Source organism: Labeo rohita, chromosome 7 (genome assembly GCF_022985175.1).
Source record: "Labeo rohita strain BAU-BD-2019 chromosome 7, IGBB_LRoh.1.0, whole genome shotgun sequence".
In the NCBI taxonomy this organism is placed as follows: domain Eukaryota; kingdom Metazoa; phylum Chordata; class Actinopteri; order Cypriniformes; family Cyprinidae; genus Labeo; species Labeo rohita.
Window position 1 is genome coordinate 16,262,759 of NC_066875.1, and position 24,421 is coordinate 16,287,179.

The window sequence follows — 24,421 nt, forward strand, 5'->3', positions numbered from 1 at the left end:
GGAATCTTGGATATTGTGCAGACAAAATACTGATAAAACCTGTTTAGGCCTACTGGTAGTGGCCTAACATGTGTGTGAATGTGTATGTTAAGCCAGATAAATCATTATCCGGTGTATAATAGTTACTCTGTGTTATGATTGGCCTTTTCACCCCTCATATTTAAGCATTTGAGGACTGCTGTCTACTTCTGGCATATCTTTCAAACCTAATTTCTATCCAATGTCAACTCCTGCCAAGCCAGATTCCTTGTACGAGCAATAACATCTGATTCAGATTCTAGTCGGTAGACTCACATGGATCATGTTGCAAATTTAAATATAAAAAATATGCTATTTGCCAGTTTTAATACTGGAAGAGCACCATTTAAATTTCATTAGTATGGTTTCTATGTATATGATTTGAGAGTGCATTTTCTTTGATATTCAGGCGAGTCGTGACGGGTAGCATTAACATTGCTGTGTTAACCCCCATTCTATGCCTCATTATAGTAATTTAAAAAGGGCAGCATGTGCTGTCTTTGCTCTTGATGTGTGTTGTCAAAGAAATAGAGGATAAGCATGTGCGTGTGAGTAAATGTCGGCGCGTTTGATTTGGTAAAGAAACCTGCTTGTCAAGTTCAAAGCGTGTTGTAACACAAGCTGAACGCAAGCCACGTTTTTTAAAACCACAATTGGTCAATTAAATGTGTTTACTCACATATTTTTCACATGTCCAGGCATTGATTTGGATAGTACAATTTGCTTCCCTGAAGAAACGCGTTAAACCATAATTTATTAATTAACATTTGCCATTTTACAAATTTCTTAATTGAAATATTACACTTTTGCCAGTTTTACACCTGTAGAGTACATAAAAAAAACACGATACGCACACGAGAGCAGTTTACCTCATAGTGTGGTACCTTCTTTAATTAAGAAATATAAATTCTGATAAACTAGTTGGCCCGTTCTCGTCCATTAGCCTATTAACCTGTCAACTTGTTGGATCTCTCAGTGGTCTATAGAGCAGCTGGCTATGGTCTAAGCCCGAAATTAGATTCAGCCACTGAATGAACACTACCCTGCATTTATGTGTTTGTAGAGTGGAATGTTCAAGGGCAGTTTTCAAACTGAGAAAAAACAGTGTGAAAAATATAAAAGAAAATAAATAAATAATATAAAATCCAATTATCAATCTCCAAAAACAGCCAGATAAAATTATACAAACGCTGAAACTTTTGGAGTTCCGATATCACTAGAATATTGCACTCCTCTCGGCCAATCAGATTCAAGAACCAGAAAGAACTGTTGTTTAAGGTAACACGGTAACACTTTATTTTATAATTTCTTAACCAGTTGCTTATTAGCATGCACATTACTAGAATATTAGCCATTTATTAGTACTAATTAAGCACATATTATTTCCTTATTATACATGACGTTATTCTACATCCCTAATCCTACCAAATACCTAAACTTAACAACTACCTTACTAACTATTAATGAGCAGCAAATTAGCACTTTATTGAGGGAAAAGTCGTAGTTAATAGTGAATAAGTGTTCCATCGTCTAAAGTGTTATCGGTACAATACATTTATTACACTATTAATCTTTGTTAATGTTAGTTAATAAAAATACAGTTGTTCGTTGTTCAAGTTCACAGTGCATTAACTGATGTTGACAAACACAATTTGTGATTTTAATAATGCATTAGTAAATGCTGAAATTAACATTAACCGTGATTAATAAATGTTGAAGTACTAATGAAGAACTAATGTAGTTAACTAATGTTAACTAATGGACTTTATTTTAAGGTGTTACCGTATAAATTTGAATTGAATAACTAACTAAATAATTCATCTTAACAGTACAGTACTATAGGGGCCAATTCTTACTATTAACTAGTTGCTTATTAGCATGCCTGTTAATAACATATTGGCTAGTACATTTAAAGCATTTATTCTGCATGACCATTTTCTACATCCCTAATCTTTACCCAATACCTAAACTTAACAACTACCTTACTATTAATAAGTAGCAAATTAGGAGTTTATTGAGGCAAAAGTTGTAGTTAATGGTTTATTAATAGCAAGAATCGAACCTTAAAATAAAGTGTGACCAAACAAGGTAACAAACACTTTTTACTAGTAGCAGTTAATACAACAGAGTTTTACAATTAAATGCTATTTTAGTGCTTCTGCTTTGAAATCATGTTTATCTCAGTGTGTTACTAGCAAAATTTGATTGAAAATTGTACAAGTAAATCCTACACCAAAAAAAGCTTTTAAATTATTATTTCAATTGACCTGATTTTAAAATGAAAAAAAAAAAGAAAGAAAGAAAAAAAGATAATTAATAATCACATTCTAGAAAAGAAAACATTATTATTGGAATTATGTTGAAATAATAATTCAAAGTGTAAAGATTTATAATGTAAAGATATTTTAATGTAAAAACCAAGAATGAATAGCGTACATTTCTAAGAACCTGACGCATGTGTTTTAACCTTAAACTTATAAAATGGCATGTTTGTACCCTTCTTTAATACTGTGAATACATCGAGAAATTCTCTCTTTCTGTCATTTGTCTTGCTCCCGTCTTTCCAGGATCGCGTGTGTGTCTTATTTGTTTAGCTGGCCCCAGGGATGTTTTCACGCTGCTAATAATACGTTTGACTCTCCATAGCCCTCAGGCAAGGAGCTATTGAGTCAACCCAACAGAGTGACAACATGGAAGCCACACATTTACCACTCAAACAAATCCAGTCGCCCTGTATGATTTCCAGTTACCTGTTTGTGTCTTGTTTACCAAGAGAGGAGAGGCTGATCCCACATCGGTACAAAATGACAGCTTCCTCTAAGAGCAACAACACAAAAAGCCACACAAAAGTTCACTCCCGATATTTCAATTAGCGAAAGTGCAAACGAGAGCTCGCTAAGGTACATTCTAATCTTAGTGACTTAGATCTCAAATGGAGAGAGACTGAGAAGAGGGAGAGAGCCGGAGATGCGAAGTGTACTCGAAGAAGTCCCACGGGCACTCGGGGGGTTTTCATTTTTACATGGGGATTAGGATCGGTATCTTCGTCATTGCCATGGCGATGGCAGGGACTGATAGCACCTCCCTTTGAAGCAGGCTGATGTGCGGAGCTGCTATCCTTCTATCTTTGGAGAAACTAAATCTCGCCCAGCTCGTAGATGCCTGTTTGAAAGGAACAAGACAGGCGAGCGGTGGAGATGAGATTTTTGGTGTCTTTGTGGCCAGTGAAATTGTTGAAAGAAGCTCCAGCCGTCTGAAGCCTCACTTACACCCGCCATCTCTGCGATACCAGAGATTCTTTATTACTTGCCAGCCATACAGTCAATGCAGAAAGAGGGAGGACGGGGAAAAAATGTCATGAAAATAAATGGAATCAATAATAAATACTGTATTTACTAAAAACTAATTTTCAACAATATTTTTGGTTAGATACAGTCAACAAATTCTTCATTAAAAACTAAATTTTAGAAAAAAATGGCCATAATATATTATTAATATGCATATATAGCATAACAAAAAAAAAAAAAAAAAAAAATGCAATATAAGAAGAAAAAATATAAATAGGAATTTGTTTTAATGTTTCTGTAGGACATACATGAAAAAAAAATACATTTGTTAACCATATTTAATGTATTAACTAATATTAACAGTGAACAATACATTGTTATGAAATGTATTATTCTGTGCTAACGTTAATTATTAAAAATGCAGCTGTTCATTGTTAGTCCTTGTTAGCTCAGCTCCATTAAGTTGCATTAATAGATACATCTTTTGATTTTAATAATGTATTAGTAAATGCTGAAATCAAGTTTTTGTCATTTTTAGTTTATGTTGACGCATGTAGTTAACTAATGTTAACAAATGGAACCTTATGGTAACGTGTTACCTTTTTTAGAATAATCTGTTATTCTACTTCACATATAACAAAGCAAAATTGAGAAATGAATAAAGAAAGAAAGAGAGAAAGAAAGAAAGAAAGAAAGAAAGAAAGAAAGAAAGAAAGAAAGAAAGAAAGAGGGTCCAAAAACTTCTGTTTTTAAACAAAACAAAAAAACAACAACAAAAAAAAAAAACAAACAAAAACCCCAATACAAATCAGTTTAACATTTCCAAAGTACAACATAAAATAAAACAAAATTACTAAATTAATTCAACATCAGCCCAAAAAAAAGAAAGAAAGAAAGAGGGTCATGAAACCTCTTTATTGCTTTAAAAAAACACACACACACACACACAATACAATCAGTTCAACATTTCCAAAATGCAACAAAAAGAAAACAAAATCACTACTTTCTTAACAAAAAACTCACGATCAGCCCAAAAGAGGAAAGAAAGAAAGAAAGAAAGAAAGAAAGAAAGAAAGAAAGGAGGGTCTAAAAACCTCTTTATTGCTTTAAAACAAAATCAGAAACAATACAATCAGTTTAACATTCCCAGAATACAACAAAAAGAAAACAAAATCACTAAATTAACTCAAAATCAGTCCAAAAGCAGAAAGAAAGAAAGAAATAAAGAAAGAAAGACAAATAAATGTTTCCAAATAAGTTATCTAAAACGCTCCCTGTCTTGCATTGGTTGGCACTCACTGGTCCTGCCTCCAATCTCATGCCATTGGTTGAGCTAGTAGTTGACAGAGATTATAATGTTTACACTGTTTTGGAAATCAACCTTCAAATGGCTTAATTATACTTGTGTCTCCACACATTCAACTTTAATAAAAGAACATCTTAAGATAGAATAAAAAACACTTCACCTTCAGTTAATCTGCATTGCATGTATGAAGTCTGTTGACTGTAGAAAGAGACAATCTCTCATTACAGCTCATAGAGAAAATTGACCTTGTCCGTAAAAAGGAGGTACTTCACCACTAGCTCTCAAATGATATTATTTTTTTGTTATGTTTTTCAATTTGCCTCAGGGCCAAAGTAAAACTCATAGGATTTGTCTGGACAAGAGCCAAACCCAGATACATTTTTGTGTTTGTTCCAATTCACTCGTGTGCAAAACAACTGAGCAACTGTCGATAGCATCCTTTCATCTTGTTTTTTTATTTTATTTCATTTATTATCATTATTTATTCAGTTTTTCTTCTATTTCTTTTTCTTTTAACATTTACTGAAATAATCGTATTTAATTTCTGGAGCGCTGGGATTTCTTTCCCACTGCATCTGTTTTATTTAAAAACGCAATTTTTATTGTATTTTATTTTATTTTTTTGAAATGTGACAATTGAAATTAACAGCAAGGACAGAATATAGCACTTCCGAGGTGTTTGTTATAAATATATGCATGCTTTTGCAAAAAAAGTAATTGTGTGGGAACAGCCGTGTGTGTAGGCCATTTTTATTTGAGCGTGAGTGTGAATGTGTGTGTATTATATTGTAGCATCAGTAGTTTGATCAGCTCTTCACCACCCCTGTATGTAATGGCCATCACAGTGTGAACACCAGGCTAATCTCACATGGCCCTGGGCGCTTTCTTTTCCTCTCTCGCTCTCTGCTTCTGTTTGTTCAGACATTAGAGGATAATTACTTCTCTGGAATAATTGTTTTCTTAATCGCAGCTATCATAATTGTCTTCTGGACCTGGGCTGAGACTCACAAATGGCCCGTTCTATCTAAACAGGGGAGTGAGTCTATTGATGAAGGACGTGGCAATGACAACGTGCGAGCGTATGTATGTGTGTATGTTTGAGGGTGACACGGCAGGGATGTTTTGAGTAATGTGTCCACAGCCCCCGGAAATGGAGTTTTGCTTTTCTGTCACATTGACATTGATTTATTCATGATAAACGCCTTCTTTTGCTCCAGTCCACCGAAAGGTCCTCTGTTACACAGGAAATGAAGTGAATGAAAAAAGGTAAAGGAAAGAAAATAAAACAGTTTAGAAAAACGTAAAACATATGTGTGCATGCGGTAATGTGTGTAACTGGGGGACAGTGAAATTAGATATATTTGAGAAAACATCCTTTAAGGGGTTTGTGTTTGGTAAAAGTTGGATTTTAAGAGTAGAATTAAATCGTATTAGCATGCCAAGCTTCCTCTCGCTCACTCTTTTTTCTCACCATATCAGTCTGTCTTTACACATTATTGTGTATTCTTTTAGGAAGCCAGGACACTAAATGTGTTTGTTTGTTTAGCACCATGAGAACAAAAGAACAATACAAGGACACACAACAGAAGAAAAAAATATGTGCAGCAGAGATTTGAAAGCCAAATTAGTTTATTTGGATAGTCATCTTGTTAATGACATACATTTACTGCTCGTTTAAACCATCTAGAGAATGAAAAAAAAAAAAAAAAAAAAAAGAGTATGAAACATTGCATGTTTATCTTAATCTGCTAAATTGTTCATAGATGATGATGTAATGTACTATCACGACTATTATAAATTATTGTAACTAAACTGGCAGTCATGAGTGCTATTCAGACAAGATTAGTTTTATAAAAAACATTTGGGATACGGTTATTAATGGAGGAAAACCCATTAAAATAAACGTATACTACTGTTCAACAGTATGAGGCTGTTCAGGGTTATTTGTTTATTTATTTATTTGTTTATTTATAATAGTAATACTGTGACATACTATTACAATACGAAATGTATGTTATACTATAACTGTACAGTTAATAACTGTAATACCTGTCTATTTAATTTATTTTGTAAAATATAATTTATTCCTATATGGCAACACTGAATTTTCTGCATCCATTACTCCGATCTTCAGTGTCACATGATCCTTCAAAAATAATTTTAATATGCTAATTTGGAGCTTTTTGTCAGTGTTGAAATTGTTATTAATAAATATTGTTATTGTTATTGTTAATAAATTATTTTATTTTTTTATTTTTTTTGTGAAAACTGAGATGCATTTAATGATACACTGAAATGTGATGAATCTAAAGTTCAAAAGATCAGAATTATTTGAAATAGAAATCTTTTTGTAACATTGTAAGGTGACAATTTAGGTGACAGTCTTATTAGTTCTTACCTGATCTAATCCAGTGGTTGTTCTGGGCAGTCCATGATTGACTCACCTTATTAAATGTGACCCTGGGTCATATGTAGCACGGGTATATTTGTAGCAATAGCCAACAATGCATTGTATCGGTCAAAATGATCCCAGTCATTGGGATATTAAGTAAAAATCATGTTCAATGAAGATGTTTTGTAAATTTCCTACTGTAAATATATCAAAACTTAATTTTTGATTAGTATTTTGCATTGCTAAGAACTTCATTTGGACAACTTTAAAGGTGATTTTCTCAATATTTAGATTTTTTTGCACCCTCAGATTTTAGGTTTTCAATTAGTTAAATATTGTAGGCCAAATATTGTCCTATTCTAACAAACCATACATCAATACAGCTTATTAATTCAGTTAAAAAAAAGACCCTTTTGACTGGTTTTGTGGTCCATGGTCACAAATGAATTCTTATTTTATGAACATTCTATGAACACCAGCCAGTGCAACAAGAAACATTCATTTAGTCATGGTTTATTCAAATAAATGATCAGAACAGATTTCTCAAAGGTATCTTGACTTTGCCGAAAAACTCTAGATAATTTGTTTCATAATTCCATGATCAAGGTCATGTGAGAACACCACATACCTGTTTTTAGACAGGATTAGAATGACAAAGAACGTTTGTGAAACAAATTTCCCTAAGCCCTGAATAGGGCTATAAATGTTGCTCTCTTTAATTAAATCCTTGTTTCTTGTCTATAACACCAGCTATGCTGTAGTCGTCCATGGTGTCGTCTCAGTTACTTCCTCTTCCTGCTCACATTTCCACTCGGCAGGTTAAATATTTTCTCTGAAACGGCACATTTTTCACAATCCCTAAAATGCTAAAAGATGTATCACTGTAATGTATTATTTTCCATCTTGACAGCTTCACTGTTTGCAGATGTATTTAATAGACTAGTGCTTATGATGTAGATAATGCGGCCTGCCAGGGAACAGCACTCTGTGCTTTGTTAGAGCAGTCATGTGTCAATCATAATCCAGCTGAGGTGTGAACACATACACTGTTTTGTCATTTCTCTCCTCAGACTGTGTGGAATTTTTTATTACGCTGCCAGATATTTGCTCAGGAGAGACGACGCTCCCTCTACGCCGGGAAACCACATGGTCCGAGTTACGATATCCCGTCCGCCCTCAGGTTGTTTACAGCCTGCGCTTTCGCTGACTCTTAGGCCTCTGTCACCCCTGACTACCATAGCTGTGGCGATTACGCCTGTCACTTAGTGACATTAGTGGGTCAGTTGTCAGATTGACTGCTCGCAGTCTCAGTGAGTCCCGCACGCTGCTTGTAGCGCAGTGTCATTGGCCGATGATTGACGGATGTGGGGACACACAAGAAGGGTGAAGATAGTGTCCTTTGAGCTGAAGGAGATCGTCTGAAATTGTTTGTAACATGATCACGCAAGTCAAAGCCAGACTGTCCGTGGGTTAGATGAGCGTGCGCTTGTTTGTTTGTGTGTGCGTTTCGAAGTTGAAATGGAGTTCAACTTTCCTACATTATCCTGTTAGGAAAGGCACCTGAAAGCATTTTTGTAAGTTTGATGGATACCTGAGACCGTAATCCATTTCAGCTTGCGATGATAATGGATTTGCCCCGATGAGGTTAGATATTCGGCACCAGAACAGGAAACTGCATATCCCTTTCACTCCTGACAGAGAGAAATATTGGGGACAAGATTAAAAAAACATGATAGGGAGAACAACACATTTCGAATTTAGATCCAAAACAAAAAGCACACAATGCATCCAAAATCCATTATTTGCGTAGCGTCATGAATCGAGACAAAATGTGCCGGCGTGTGGTGTTTATTTATCATTAAACACTCTAAAAATAAACATGAAAGAAGTATGTTTGGGATCTGGAGTGTGAAGCAACACCCTGGAGGTATTGTTCCTTCTCATGGAGTGAAGGTCAGAGGTTGGCTAAGCTTTTGAAGCCGTCACGTCATCCCTTCGGAATATGTTCTGGCTTAATCCACAGCTTAAAGAGCAATTAAAAGTTTAGCTAGGATTTTAAGAAAAGAGCAGAAAGAAATGTTTTGAGGTTCCCATCTGTCTGTGCTCCTTTCCCTTCATCTTTTCAGTTCTCGTCAGGAATGTTAATGCGAGTTCTGAAATGTTAATAGGAACGATAAGGCGTGTGTAAAGGTGGAGTAAGGAAAGGTTATTTTAACTGGCAGGTCCATCGACCAAAAATATTTCCTACGCATTTCCAAGCATTCATGCAGAATGCAACCCATCCTTCCTTCAAATGAGGACAATATGAGAATAATCTGACTTTTGGGAACAACATAACAGAGTTTTATAGAGTTTTAGGATACCACAATCATAAAACCAGGAATAAGATGTACCTGAGGAGGCTTAAAGAAACCGAGGCAGCACCGCTCCTCGATTTTCAACTAGAACAAGAGCAAAATTAAATTTTAAAAAGGCGCACTGAAACAGTGCTTTCTTTGCGGATATATAAAAGAAAATTCAAGAATCAAGTGAAGTTGTGATGAACGGCAGGCTCTCTGCTCCACATATAAATGCTGCCTGCTTGATTAAGAATGTATGAACGCTGATAAACAAGGGCGGCTAATTTCACTACAGTGACTAACATCCTCAGTGTTTTGTTTGGCAAAGCCACGAACATCTGGAACACTTGGCATGTGGAAAGGCGAAGTTGGCCTGAGAGGAAATGGACTGGAACGACAAGAAGCGATGCATCACTATGCCATTGCCGAGAGTGAGGTGGAGTGGATGACAAGAAAAAATGGATAGACGAATGAATGAATGATCAGGCCAGGTGAGATATCTATGCCTCAGTGCCTTCGAAAAGGATTACATTCAAAGGCAGCCAGCTGACGTTCACCAAGATGTACTGTGAAGGTTTTATCTCAAAAACTTCAGACGAAAAGGATAAGAAAAGAAAAATAAAATGTGTTTTTTTTTTTTTTTTTTTTCAGTGTCTGAGTGCTTTATATTTCTTTGTAAAATAATACTCTTGAAGTGCTGATCAGTTAAGCTTGAGGCTTGTCCAAGAAGAGGGCAGTTGATGGGCTAAAAGTGATTAAAGAGCCCCTCGTATAAAGCTGTAGACTTGTGGACTGCAATCAAAGGTGGGCCTCAAAAGTGGCCAAACTGTTTAATGTTTGCTGTGGCTCGGTTTGAATGTGTTCACGGGTCCCTTAGAGTCAGACCGGTCGACTGAAACACAACAGTCTTGGGTAAGATATCAAAAGTGCACTCTGCTGAGGGAAGTGGTCCAGTGGTAAAATCTGCCCTGGAAGTTTTCAGCGCCTGCAGTGAGGTGTGTTGATATATGCCTTGCCAGAGAGACCTCAGACCTGGCTTAACTCCAGTAGGTCTCAGGAGGTCCAGAGCCCATCTGGAGGTCCTCATAGGCAGGAAGGCTGAAGAGAAATGAAGCTTGACCAGCGCCAGTCATCCCTTAAGACAAAGCAGACACCTGAGCCTCCCCAAGCTCCAGGATAAACAAAACTCCCTGACCTCCTCACCAGGGGCTCTGTTAGTCTTTTAAACACACAGACACATTCCTTTCTTAACGTGTTGTGCTTCCTTTTAGACTTGAGAGGCTTAGTGCTTAGCAAGAATGCCTTTTCATCTTATCAAGATTTGGAAAAAATCGGAAAAATGTTTGTACACAGATGCCATTTTATATAATTTGTCAACCTAAAATTGTTAGCTTAAGGGTAGCCTTTGGATTTGACCAATTAAAATAAATATTGTTAGTGTAACCTATAATGTAGTTTGTTTACAATTATATTAATTCATAACCAGTTAATCTAGATGCTATTTTTTTTTAACCTAACATGTTTTTCATGTGGTAACATGTCTTTTAAAACTTATTTAACACCACTGAATCATCTTATATTACATTACACTAATAAATCTAAATGAATAACTAAAAAAGATCATTGAGGTGATAATCGCAGGTTACTGCATTTTACAGTGTAATCATTTATATAAATTTATTATCATGGGAAAAAAAAAAAAAAAAAAAAAAAAAAAACGCTTTTGAACTGTTGACTGTTTGCACATTTGACTGTTGCAAATACATAACTGACTTTACTGGGAAAGTTTCCATTTGGGTGTGGGAAATTAGGTGCATGGAAAATATGTTTCAACAGGTATATTTATCAGGATCAAGAGATCTGTAGCTTAGTCATGAACATTTTTTACACCCCAAGATTAATGTTCTATTTTGTTTTTTCGTATATATACATAATCCCTAACTTAATGTAGAATTGGAATAAAAACTGGATCAGCTTTTGTTCAGACTTCTTAACATCACATTCTTCCTGTGTTATTTCCAGATCAGAACATTTAAATGATTATCTCTCACTTGTGGTAGGCTTGTTTTTGGTTATGCATTCAACCTAACTATGAGAATTTGAGTCTAAACAACCTGAAGCTCATTCTAGAGCTGATTTACAGGTTATGTTGACCTACAGTAGCGTTACCCTTGGGCTGTTTTGTACAGTGGCGGCTTGATCAGATAGCAGGCTGTGGTTCACCCTCGGGGTGCTTATGAAAATTTGAACAGAGGTTAATTACAAGTTCCAACACAAGGCCATCACGTCTAGACACCAATGACTGATTAATGTTCTTCTTTATGATATTAACTACATCAAGCACATCCACCACACTAACCACACACGTTGCTTGTTTTTTTTTTTTTTTTTTTTAAATCTCATCCAGTGTTATTTCGCCTCTTCCTTCATTTCATCTTCTCCTTTCCTCTCTTGTCTGCTTGATTGCAGAAAGACACAGGAGGCTTTAGAGTCTGTGTTTTTGGCTAAACCACTGTTCTTCATGGTTCATGGATATAGGTCACTTCCACTACCCACATACACCCAAGATACGCAAACACGCACATACTTTCTTCAAAAAAAGGAGAAAGAGACAGAAAATGAGCTTGTTTACAGAATAGAGTTACTTTTGAAATGAATGCAAATCCACTGGGTATTCTGCTGGATTTTTTAAAACAGTATTTCCACCTACGCTGATGAACCCCCCTAAAATTACAGGTATTCTAGTTGCATTGCATTTGAATAGCACTTCAGTTTCCATCACTGCACGTTTAATATTTAGCATGTATTGCCTCATATCTTTCTCTTCATTTATCATATTAATTATACACAAGCAATAGACTGCACTGCTAATAAGAAATATATAGAGAGAGTAAATTCAGGTAAATAGGGACACATTTTGCAGTTAAGCAACTAGCGATCATACATGGACAGAACCTGACCTCCCTTTTTTTTTTTTTTTTTTTTTGCAAAGAAGGTGACAAAGGGTACGTGTACAGCAGAAATGAAAGCCATGTGCATCTCATCAGGGGGTCTTACAGCCTTTCAACCTGCATAGGATGACTAGGACTGGCACAAAAGGATGAACATACATTTGTATGTGCACTATTTAATTAAATCCGTCCTTCATAAAGCTGCTTCCACGGTAGGGAAGCCCAGCCAATCAATGCTCCATCAATAAACCAATCTATCTATCTTTGCACGGCCAACCACTTTCCCATCTCGCCATTCTTCATGCATGACATTCATTGACTCTTATATTTGAAAATTGCATTTGCACCAAGCATAATGCCACACTCTACCAATTTATCTAAAGTTCAGTTCATTTGTGGGTAATTTAAGCCTCAACTCTTCAGCGTGGGACTTTGATTGCTGTCACACTTAGCTGCAGAGGCAGCCATTTCATTTTGGAGGTAGAGAGAGAGAGAATGGAGCTTTGATACATAAACATCATTTTGATCCGTTATTTCAGTGCAATAGCGAGACCCCCTGTGGGCTTCTATTTAATTATGCAACAAATGTTTGACTATCCAAAGTGAAATTTTTAGCCCATGAATATTTATTTCAATTCATTTGTTGAATGTTGATTGTAATTACATGGAAACATGATTTATTGCCAAGATTTCTACATTAGCCAGTGAAATGAGGGAAATAAATAAATTAATTAATGCAGCATAAGAATGAATGCCAAATGCGTGCAAGTGGCTTCTTTAATGTTATTTGAATATTTTAAGTATTGGTTACTGTATGATGACACAGCGAGTTTTTTGGTCAGCAGTGGATGGCAGACTCTCTCATCTCTCACATTAGAGAGATTTTGTTCAAGGTCATGTTAAAGAATGACGAACGACACATGGATATGTGCATATGCATGTTCATTATAAATGCAGAGACGCTGAACGTCCATTTGTGTGTGTGCTGGTGTGGGTGTGTGTGCACTCTTTACATTGAAAGGCAGGCCCTACTAACCTGACAGAATACAAATGCCAAGATTATGGCGACGTGTCAAATTAAAGGGACAATTTGGAGTAATGATGAGTGTTAGGCCACTCAGTCTGAAAGGCAGCGAGTTGGAAAGAAAAAGAGGAGTGAATGATGGTGCTCCATCTTGTTTAATATTCCTGAAAATGTGCAGTGACAGGAAGTGGGGCAGCGGGGAGAAGGCCAGAGGCAAACACTTAGAGACGCTGCTGCTTTGTTAGTGTCTATTTAATACATCAGTCGAACTTTGCACTGCGGTTAGAGAAAAAAGCTATAGCTTTTTTGGTTGGTGTTTATATTTGTTTAGAGTCGAGGACTGTAACCTTTTTCAGACCAGTTCCTTTTGTGGAGGGCTGTTACATATTGTATAAAACTAAATGTTATAATTTAAGCATGATCTATCTATAATTTAAATTTGATACAGTACAGTGGTATGCAAAAGTTTGAAAACCCCTAGCAGAATCTGTGAATAATTTTAAATAAATAAGGGAGATCATACCAAATGTATGTTATTTTTTGTTTAGTACTGTCCTGAGTAAGATATTTTACATAAAATATGTTTACATATAGTCCACAAGACCAAAAAATAGCTGAAAGTATTAAAATAACCCCCTTCAAAAGTTTGGGAAACCTTGGTTCTTAATACTTTGTGTGGTTACCAGGATGCTCTATGAGGTTTTTTTTTGTTTTGTTTTGTTTTTTTTTTTGTGATGGTTGTTAATGAATTCTTCAGTTTTCCAGCGTCTTTTGCATATTTCACCGGAGGGTGAAAACTTTTGAACAGGATGAAGATGTCCAAATATATATATTTCCATTTAGTACTGCCCTCCGGAAGCAACAGAAGATACTTGCATGTTTCCCGCAAAACAAATTAAGTACAATTTACCTTAAGCTTCGAATTCAAAACGTTTTCACCCCCCGGCTCTTAATTCATCGTGTTTCCTTCTGGAGCATCAGTGAATGTTTGAACCTTTTTTAATAGTTGTGTTTGAGTCCCTAAAATGTCCTCTCTGTGAAAAGATGGATCTCAAAATCATACAGTCACTGCTGTAAAGGGTTCAAATAAGCAAAATATGCTGGAAAACTGAAGAATCTGCAGGACCTGGAGGATTTTTCTGAAGAACAGTGCTCAGTTTAACTGTTCAGAAAAAAAAAACAAAAAAAAAAAAAACACACAAGACTCATAAACAACCATCACACACACAAAAAAAAACAAAAAAACAGTCATAGATCATCCAGGTAACCACACACAGTTTACTTACTCAAGACAGTACTAAATAAAAAAATAAAAAAATAATAACATGCATTTTGCATAATCTCTCTTATTTTGTTAAAATTATTAACATTTTCAAAGATCCTGCAAGGGGTTCCCAAGCTTTTGCATACCACATATGTATATGTTTTGTTCTTTTTTGAAGTTTAGCTTCTTTTGCCTTGGTTGAAGTTAACATAATATTGCGGTTTTGTTTAACAAATATTTCATTAAATTTAAATTTAATTAATTTATTTATAATTAAGAAAAAATGTTCTGCATCTGTCATGACCGTCATAAACAATAACAGGTTTTCATTCTGTTGAGATGTGTTGAATTGTGTTTCAACAGGCAGCACACACAGACTAAACAGCATCAATGATCAGTGTAGGATAATTTGAGTAAGTAATAGGCTGGAGAGTGAGACACAGAAAGAATGATGGGAGGGTGGAGGGATCACTTCTCCTCCATTGTCTTCTCCTCTTTTTTCCCTCTGCTTTCACTTACCCAGACAGGAAGAGTCAATGGTTTAATTACAAGGCTCCAATGCTAGTTAAATTATCAAAATTTAATTTCCACCTTTCAGCTCTCTCCCTCTCTCTCTTTCTCTCATGCTCTCATTTTCTCTCGCTCTTCCAGCCACTCATTTAGCTCAGAGCCCATATGTATCCCTTATCTCAGTGTATTTCAGTGGGATATGAAGGACAAAAAGTCGTCTTCTTGTTTAACCCAGCCTTCCTCTACTGGAGCAGTTAAATCAGGACAACAAATTCATTTTCTTATTAAAAAAGTCCTAAAGGGTGTCAGTATACCACTGTAGCGAGACGTTTCGCTTTGATAACAAGAAAATACGAGAAAGTACAAAAATAGTTCATCGCTTGATTGAAATGAAGCATATCAAGTAGACTTCATGTCCTTCCTAGTTTAATTTGTCTCCCTGCTCTCTTTTTTGCTGGATCTCAGCACAATCCGAAAGAATTTGTCTCCCTTCCCGGCCCTCTGTCAGTCATCTCCTCCGATTGTGCTGTCTTTTGTGCCATTCCTCAATTGAGACAAGCCGAGAGGAAGAGGAAATGAAAATCAAAGGTTGCGAGCGCAGAGCACAAATTCGCACGAGCCTCCGTGTACCAGTTTATTACTCCTGTGTGCATCCTTTCACCTATTTGTTCTTTAGTTACTTTGAAAAATGTGTGTGCGGATCCATGCGCTTGTTTATTAGCCTGTAGCCATGTGTTCCATTCTATCTCCCATCGGGACCATACTTGCTCCTCTTGTCCTGTTTTTGCTATAAAGTAAACCACACAAGGAGACTTTGACGTCCTTCAGACCTCCGCCGCTATATTTAAACCACAATGCCAAGCGTGGCATCTGTACTTACTCCTGTGGGCATTAAACGTACTATCCTACCATTTTTTGTTCGTGTGAGAATCCATTAAACAAGTGCTGTGCAGCTCATTAGTATTGTTTTGTTTATTTTTTAGCTTTTCTTTGCCCAGCTTTCAAGCTACATGCTTTACTACTTAGAGAGAGAGCCATTAATCCAGTTGCTGTTTGTGTCATTTTGTAGCATGTAGCGCAGTGCGCTAACCTGACTAGAGCTACGGCAAGGTACTTTAACTGAGAATTATCCCACCAAAAAATCTACCCATCAACCCCTCTTCTTCGACCTCTTCAGTCCAGTGACCCCCAGCAATCTCTTCTCTTGTAGCCGTTCCGCCGAGTGACCTTCTCGGTGGTGAGCCAGCCACAGGACCCGCACCAGGGCTCGCTGCAGAGCTGCTACGACAGTGGCCTGGAGGAGTCGGAGACGCCCAGCAGCAAGAGCTCGTCCGGCCCCAGACTAGGTGCCCTCCCTCTACCCGAAGACGCCTATGAGAGGACTACGCCCGATGGCAGTGTCGGTGAGGCAGAGCATATGGAAAATGGTAGGGGCAAACACAAAAAAAGATAAGTCAGAGTTAAGCTAAACAGCTAAATAAAAAGAGACATACTCATCAGTCAACAAAATAGGGAAATTCTCACAAAAGGCCACACACTCACACACAGCTACGCTGACACTACAGTTTCACAGATGCTGGGTTATACGTAGATATGAATAGAAAGGTCTGAATAGGCAGGAAATGCCAGGTTAGTCTTACACGCTAAGTATGATACTGTGATTGTAGTGTTTAGTATGACTGGCTTAACAAGTATTCGCATGCTTTTTTTTTAATTTATACACACAGTTCGTTTTTTTTCATATTGCTGTTTACTCAATAAGAGCTAAAGGTCGGTTAACATAGCATAGCCTACTAGTTAACCTAAAAACTCTGCAGGCAGCGTACTACATTTTATTTACAGAATCAGATGAGGTCAAGGCTGCTTCATTGAAGACATAACTCATCTTCTAAACATCAGTTCACAAGAGCTTTGCTTGTGTACCAGATAAATAGATTCAAATATCATTTTCTTCACTTTTACTCTGCCGTGGTGAGTTGCAAAAACGTATTTTCAAGTTTTCGCTTGAGTGATTTTGGTTTTTCAGTAATCACTGTCAGTCTGATAAGCTGCTGTGCCTATCGCACTCTTTAAATTGTAGGGGTTTAACAGGTGAAAGGGCTTGAACAGAAAGAGCATGTATCTAGTTTCACTGTGGCTGAGTTACCTATCCCCCGTAGAAGCTCTCTGTGGTCAACAGTTACCTCCATTGTTAATGACCAACCAACCAGTGTTGGGTCTCTATCAATGGAGCCACTGTTGGGACGGTATTCGGTAGCAGTTGTCGAACATTAAGGGCTGTCTTGTCCACATTTGATACTTTATCAGCAACAGGTGCGTGTTGTGTGAGCTCGGTGTGTCATTTCTTGTGGAATGCTTGCTCATCAGAGTACATGTTAGAAGAGCAGGAGCGAGTGTTTCTCTAAGAGTCAAGTTATCAGGTCCAAAGCACTAAATTTTGTTATGTGTATTGTGTTACCTCATTCAGATCAGACATATGAGACTAAAACCTCATGGTTTGTAAAAGGTCAAAGGTCAAAAGCCTAACAAATGGTTGTTAGTTTTTTAAACCGCTAAAAAATTTGATTTTTAACTTTATCACAGAAAGAACATTGGCCTAAATGTAGATTAAATAGGCTTGGTGGAAGGGAAGTTGTTTTAGCCCACTTGCTGCGTAAGACCTGAAGCCTTTTGCATTTAGACAATTCTGCACCAAATAACCCTCAATTAAAGTCTGGCTCTAATTCAGACTAAGCTAAAAATAATTGGTCACTAGGAGATCGATGCAAGGCTGATTAGATCAAAACTGTGAATTCGGCCATCAGTCAGACCCTCTGTTCGAGAGCAGGGGGGAAAGTTAAGGAAAACTTATGCTGATGGCCATTGAAGTTTTTTTTAGTGTTTCTTTCTCATTTTTTGACATACATTTTATATGATCAAAAGACGTTGTGATTCCATTGTCAATATTTCCAAGGTTAGAAAAGCTAACGTTGTATCTGTTTGTGCTATCATCGCATTTATTCAGTCTCAAACGCTACAGTTCTAGGACGTTATGGACATTTGGATGGATGAACGCAAAAGGACGCAGGCACACACATTCTCTCTGATGTTTTATTAGTAATCATTTAATGATCCGTTCCTCTTCTCATCTAGCTCTCTTTCTGTCGGTCTACTCTCCCGTTTTCATTCTCTCTTGCCACCTCACGTCTCTGCCTTTTCCCTCTCTTCCTGTTCCATTCTATCTTTCTTGTAAGATCTTTCAAGGGCAGATACAAACAAACAGATGAATCACTTTCTGATAAATAAAGGAGATGCCTCACCCTGCTGCTCCCAATCTTTAGGAGAATCAGTGTGTGTGTATGTGTGTTTGTGTGAGGGGGGTTTAGAGAGGGAGAGATATGCGGAAGATAGAAAAGTCAGGAGACTGTGTTCGGCTTAGAACTGTGCAGAAGCGAACATTAGTACAATAGCTTATGCATTCAATGCAGTTAGAAGTTGACGCTGAAAATTTTCAAAGCCGATGTGCTCTGCTGGGCTCATGCATTATCAAACATCACACACAGAGACTCATACACACTCAAATACACAGCCGGTCACACTTGCGACCCAGCAAAGTCGCTGTCAATGTGTCTTTCATGACAGAGATGTCCTGAGTGTGTGTGTGTGTGTGTTTGGCTCTATAATTGGCTTAGGCATGCTGTGGGTTAGTTCCGCTTTGACAGAGTCTTTTGGGTCGGTGTTAGGTTCGTTTAATGCTTTTAATGCTCTCTCAGGGGACTTAGACAACATCCATACTCACTTTTAAGTATGTGATCATACCTCTTGAGTGTAATTTGGAGATGTTTACCTTTCAGTGGCTTAGCACTAAAATAGAGTCTTTTGATTTTAGAAATTACTCAGTAAGGTGTTTTGAATATCTAACAGAATCTAATTGTTTTTACATTACATTTTACATTTTTATATATTAAAAAAAAATTGCATTAATACTTTGTTTACATTTATTATTCTATATTCTTATTTTTCATACATAACCTTAATATGTAACTGCATACAGGCAATTTTAAATGATCAGATTCATATTTAGGAAGAAAGCTGTCTTGTGACAGAACCATCCAGGGATTTATTTTTGCATTTTTATTAGGGAGATAAAAACCTAAATACACACACACAAAAACATAATATAATTAAACTAAATAATTAAATAACTTTCTTTAAAGCTCATATTCATTTGTGGTAACACTTTTGTTTTAAGGACCAATTCTCACCATAAACTAGTTGCTAATTAGAATGCCTATTACTAGCATATTAGCTGTTTATGAGTACATATAAAGCAAGCAAGATCATATTTTAGATCCCTTAATTCTACCCCATACCTAAACTTAACAACTAATTTACTTACTATTAATAAGCAGCAAATAAGGGGTGTTTTCAGGAAAAACTCTTAGTTAATAGTGAATGTATGTTCCCTGTCCAAAAGTGTTACCTCATTTTTAAATAAATTCGAAAATTGTAAATTATCAAATTATGTTTTTAAACCAAAACAAGTGTTATTTGTCAACTAAAAAATTCAGTATTTGCTCAGTATATGCGGTTTTTCGAAGAAGGCCGCTTTGTTTTGTTTGTTTGAAAGAGAAAAAAAAAGTCTGTCTTTTTTTAACTAGCTTAGTTGAAACTGCAAGCTGCGCTTAATCGTGTTTTGTAAGAAAATGAAACAAGGTCGTCTTGCTCTGTCTGTAGCGCAACAAGACGGCAAAGAATGTTGCAGGTTTTTTCCATGTTGAATGGGTAACATTCTCAGTGTCCTTCTCATAGAAAGCACTTAATTAAGTCGGTTAAATGGCAGTCATTGCCCCTCACAGTGCTGCTTCCCTAATGCTGTATTACAGCTCTGATAACCTGGAGTCAATTAAAATATGGACGGGAGATCATACAGACACACACACACACACACACCCCTGTAGTTAACAGATGGGCAAAATGCCATCACTTGAAAGAAGGAATCAGTGAAGGTCTGTAATTGTGGTCATTATGCTTGTGAAGGATGTGTGTGATTGGGATCCTGTTGAGGTTTTTGTTGTGAGTGTGTTTGTTTGTTTTGGGATTAAGGTCATGGCAGGAACTGGGCGTCCCCCCTAATGAAGAAGCCCTGCTGTGAAGATGGGTTTTCCAAAACACACACGCTCTCGCTCTCTCTCTCTGTCGTTTTTTTTTCAGCTTCTCTTTCTCTTGCACAAACAAATGTCAAGGCAGCACACGCTGCACAAACATATAACATATCGACAGTAAATAACGATTAGATATTTCCTCCTTTAATGTGCACATGAATGTACCTGTGAAGGGGAGTGAGATCGAGCGAGCGAGAGAGCGAGCCGGAGAGAGACTGATTGACTCTCTGGAAAAATCCCGCTCTTCGACTTGCTCGTTGTCAATCGATGATCATCCAGTCAATACATTTGCTCTACTCCTCATTCTTATCTCTTCCTTCTCTCTCTTCACTCCCCTGCGCCGAACCGTGGGACTAGCATCCTCTTTCCCTAAGGGTTGTTCTGCTTTCCGACATCATCTCTTAGATGTTATTATCCTGTAACTTTGTAGTTTCATTACGGCAGACAGACAAACAGATAGAAAGACAATGCTTTATATTCCTTGGAGACAGTGCAGCATTTGCCAATGATAAGGATAGGCTTTCTCTAGAGGAACGCCGTGCAAAAACTATGACCACCGTTTGAACCCTGGAGACGTCTGTCTCTAGAGTCTGCTTGTTAGGGTTTAAGTGTTTCTGTAATCTTATCATGACTGCGGACAGATACTGGGTGTATAATATGTCTCAAAGCAGGAATAGTGATGTAGCTGAATATAACCTCATATAATCAACAGCTGGTCTCGGATCAGTAGAGCCCAATGTTAGTGCAATTGGAGATGATGGGAATTGAAGTGATCACTTCAGATCTGTGTTTACGAATCAATTCAAATGACAGGTTTTTATCGGCAAGTGTGTTTCAGGATTCACTTTCAATATTCCACAGTGAAAGATGTAGAGCAGCTTGTATTGGATTCATTTGATATTTGCTTTATTTTGCTTGATATTTGATTTTAGCACTGCACGCTTTTAAAAAATAAAGATACACTAAACAAAAAAGTGAAGAAATGTAACAATTTGCACTCAGAAATTACTAGTAAATTTCACATGCAGTCACAAAGAAACAGCAAATAACACATTGAATGAAACTGAAATAGTATTTTCTTGTAAAGAGTGCTTCAGTAATCTGTTTTATTTAACTTATCTGTTTTAAAAACTTATTTTTTGTATGGTTCCATGAAGAACCTTTAACATCCATAGAACCTTTCTATTGTGTGAAACGTTCAATAGAAAGGTTCTAAACAGTTCTTCTATGGCAGTGGTTTTTAAGGAAATTGTATATATGTATGTAACAAAGTTCAAGATTCTGGGAGGAAGGAAGCTTCCTTGTCTATATATAGTCCATTCCGAATTTGAATAAAAGTTGTTTCTGATGCTGCTAAGAGGACCAATGTGGCGTACATGCTGCAAGTTTCAGGAGTGACATCAGCATATAAATGGGGATTCTCTGACATCATTGACTGGGAAAAAATAGGGTCGCTCTCAAAAAAAGTTTGAAAACCACTGTTCCGTGGCATCACTGCAAAACCCCCCTTTTGGAGTCTTTATTTTTAAAAGTGTACTGTTTACTTAGACTAGCATTTTGATTTGATAGAGATCAAAAGAGTAAATTATATAAAAAAGATAGAACATTGGTAATTTTGTCATCAGCCAGAAACACAGCAACACAACTAACAACTTTATAGATACCAAACAAACTCACTTGTAGTACTAAAAATATCATATTTGTTAACAGTAGAATTTGCTTGTACCTCTCAAGTTAGTCTTAGCAACTTGGCCATTAGCAAACAAACAGATAAATAAATAAATGAACACTGCGCATACACTCACTTCATTAGAGAAGCCGGATACAGAGGGCCAGATGGCAATGCCAGTCGCTTTTAATTAAAGCTATTCATATTTCAAGAGCTCGGTAGAGCCTCAATCCAATAAACCTCGTTTTGTATTTCACCAGAACTCAAGCGGGGCCGATAATTGTACAGAGAGAGAGATCACTAAAGCAATGACAAGCATAGCAGCCCACCTTTACTGGCATTTGCATTCATTAGAAAGTTTGTGTGTAGCCTTTGCTATTTTGTTGTTTGGACTTTGTGGCTTCAATCAGTTTGGGACAATGGGAAGAGAAGGTTACTGCGGTTGGTGTGTTGTACGAGCATCACGTCGGCAGAACTGAGACTCAAGGTCATTTGTTATTGTCACACAACGCTAAAGAGTTAATAGAGCTCTTCTTTATCAGAAAATTGGAATCAGGTTCAGGATTATGGGCAGGTTGCTACACTTGTAAGGTTGAGTGTGTGCATGTGACGTGTTTTGTGGTTGACCCTATTCGCTAAAATATACACTTGCGTTTTTATGTGTCTTCTGTCTTACAGAAAAACAATTACAGATCATTAAACAGGATTGTTAACAACCAAAGCACAAATGCTTTATTATTCAAACATTCCTGTCTCGAATTCTTTTCACAAACAGGAAAAGAGCAATTGGCTAAGCGTTTGTACTATAGATAGTCGCCTCTGTGTTCGAGCGGATAAAAACAGGTCTTTCCGGTTAGTTAGTGGTTTGAATTGTGTAACCATGTCATATTTTACTTCACTCAGCGATTCATCTCCCAGTTGCTTTTAGATGAGGCTGTCAGGACGTTTAGCGCTAGGAGGTGAAAACGTGCGGATTTTCTTAATCAGCGCAAAACAAAAACAAGCTCGCCCCGCTAGCGTGTGTGAACTTCAGGCTTTGGGAGTTCAGTGAAGTGGCAAGTATTGTTCAGGCAGAGTGCCATACTAGACCTGTATAAAACAGGCAAGCAGTATTTCACTTGCATTTCCTGCCAAGTGTTTGTGCGTCACCTGGCTTTTGTGAACAGGTGGAGCCTTCCTGAACATAAAAACACTAAACATTTTAGAAGCTCTGCAATTATGCAGGCATTCCTGGTGTCTACAACTGAACTGCCCTCTAAGGTAAAAAAAAAATCAATCTGGCTCACTTTGGCCTCTGATTTGTGGCTGCTTTGTTCCAACTGCCAAATCATCCACAATGTTGCACCTCAGGAATGTGTCTCTCATTATCTCAAATAATCCTAATTTATAAGTTCAAAGGGTGAGAGGGAGTTTAACAACAGAGTTAAGAGGGTGTTTAACCAAGTTATGATGGAACAAATGCTCAAGCACGCAATGTTTTTGTCAACAGTGAGTCAGCAGTGTTCTGGTTTAACACTGCTAATTTAGGTTGACTATAGGGGTTGAATATTACTATTACTTTGATTTTGCTCTTTCACTAAACTGTTTTTCAGTGAAAGAAGACTTACTGGTTATCATGTTACATGTTTTTTTTCTGGCATATTTGACTGACTGAGCTAACCTTTGGCATTTGCAGCAGTTAAGTTTCTTACCTTTTGATGTCCTGTTGTCGCAGCCATTCATTCCAGGAATTCCCAAAGTTCTCTGACTGGAAATAACCCAGGGGAATAACGAGTCGTTTGCTGAGCTTGTTGAAAGGCTCCCAAGCTCCAAGATTTGACAAGCCTTGGAATACATATTCAGTTTTCCTAGGCTTGTTAAAAGGAATCGCACAATAGCCTCGCAACATAGAAGATTTAGCATTTTATCTGTACTGCAGCCAAAATACAGAGAATTCTATAACCTCGTTATAAAATTATGCAACTCTTTCATGTCAGAAAATACCCTCTTTTTTAACCTATATAGAGCTGCTTGGAGAAAAGTTTGAATTAGAATGTGCAGGGAAAACATAAGGGTAACTTTGAAAAACATTTCACTCAGTCTCTCTGGTCAAATGCATTTTATTTACTGCTATTTTTAAGCTCTTGGAACATTAGGATAATTGTCGAAGGCTGTTTCTTTGAGTGCTCTTATTAAAATCCAAGACAGGCATTAGCGGAGATGGCCGCAAGACCTTTCAAATAAATGAGACGCTCACCATCACTTTGTGGCAAGACTTTGAAGTACCTGCAATCACATCAGGTATCGGATCAGCTTAATTACCGAGCTGGAAATTAAGCATGATAAAGCGAGAATGGAGGGAGAGAGAGAGATTGGAGGAGGGCGAAAAGTCATCGAATCTGTATCTTAACACTCTGAATATCATTAACAATCTCATTGCCTGCCAACTGTATCACATGACCGCCGTCTGCACCAATCAGACAACGCCACTCGTCTATGTTTAGCTAAATATGATGGATCGCTTTGCGGCGTAGAAGA

General features: G+C 37.1%; 1 protein-coding gene across 6 annotated transcripts in view; it reads left to right on the forward strand.

Annotated features, from left to right (window-relative positions):
* Window positions 1–24,421, forward strand: part of pcdh7b (protocadherin 7b) — a 135,157-nt gene that overhangs the window by 51,117 nt on the left and 59,619 nt on the right. For 3 of the 6 annotated variants that reach the window (XM_051114700.1, XM_051114703.1, XM_051114704.1), the window contains exon 2: window positions 16,302–16,518. The exons of 2 other annotated variants lie outside the window; for them this stretch is intronic. In XM_051114700.1, coding sequence (XP_050970657.1) covers window positions 16,302–16,518 — 217 coding nt within the window. The remainder of the gene's footprint in view (window positions 1–16,301; window positions 16,519–24,421) is intronic. One more of the 6 variants, XM_051114701.1, reaches the window with a different exon arrangement.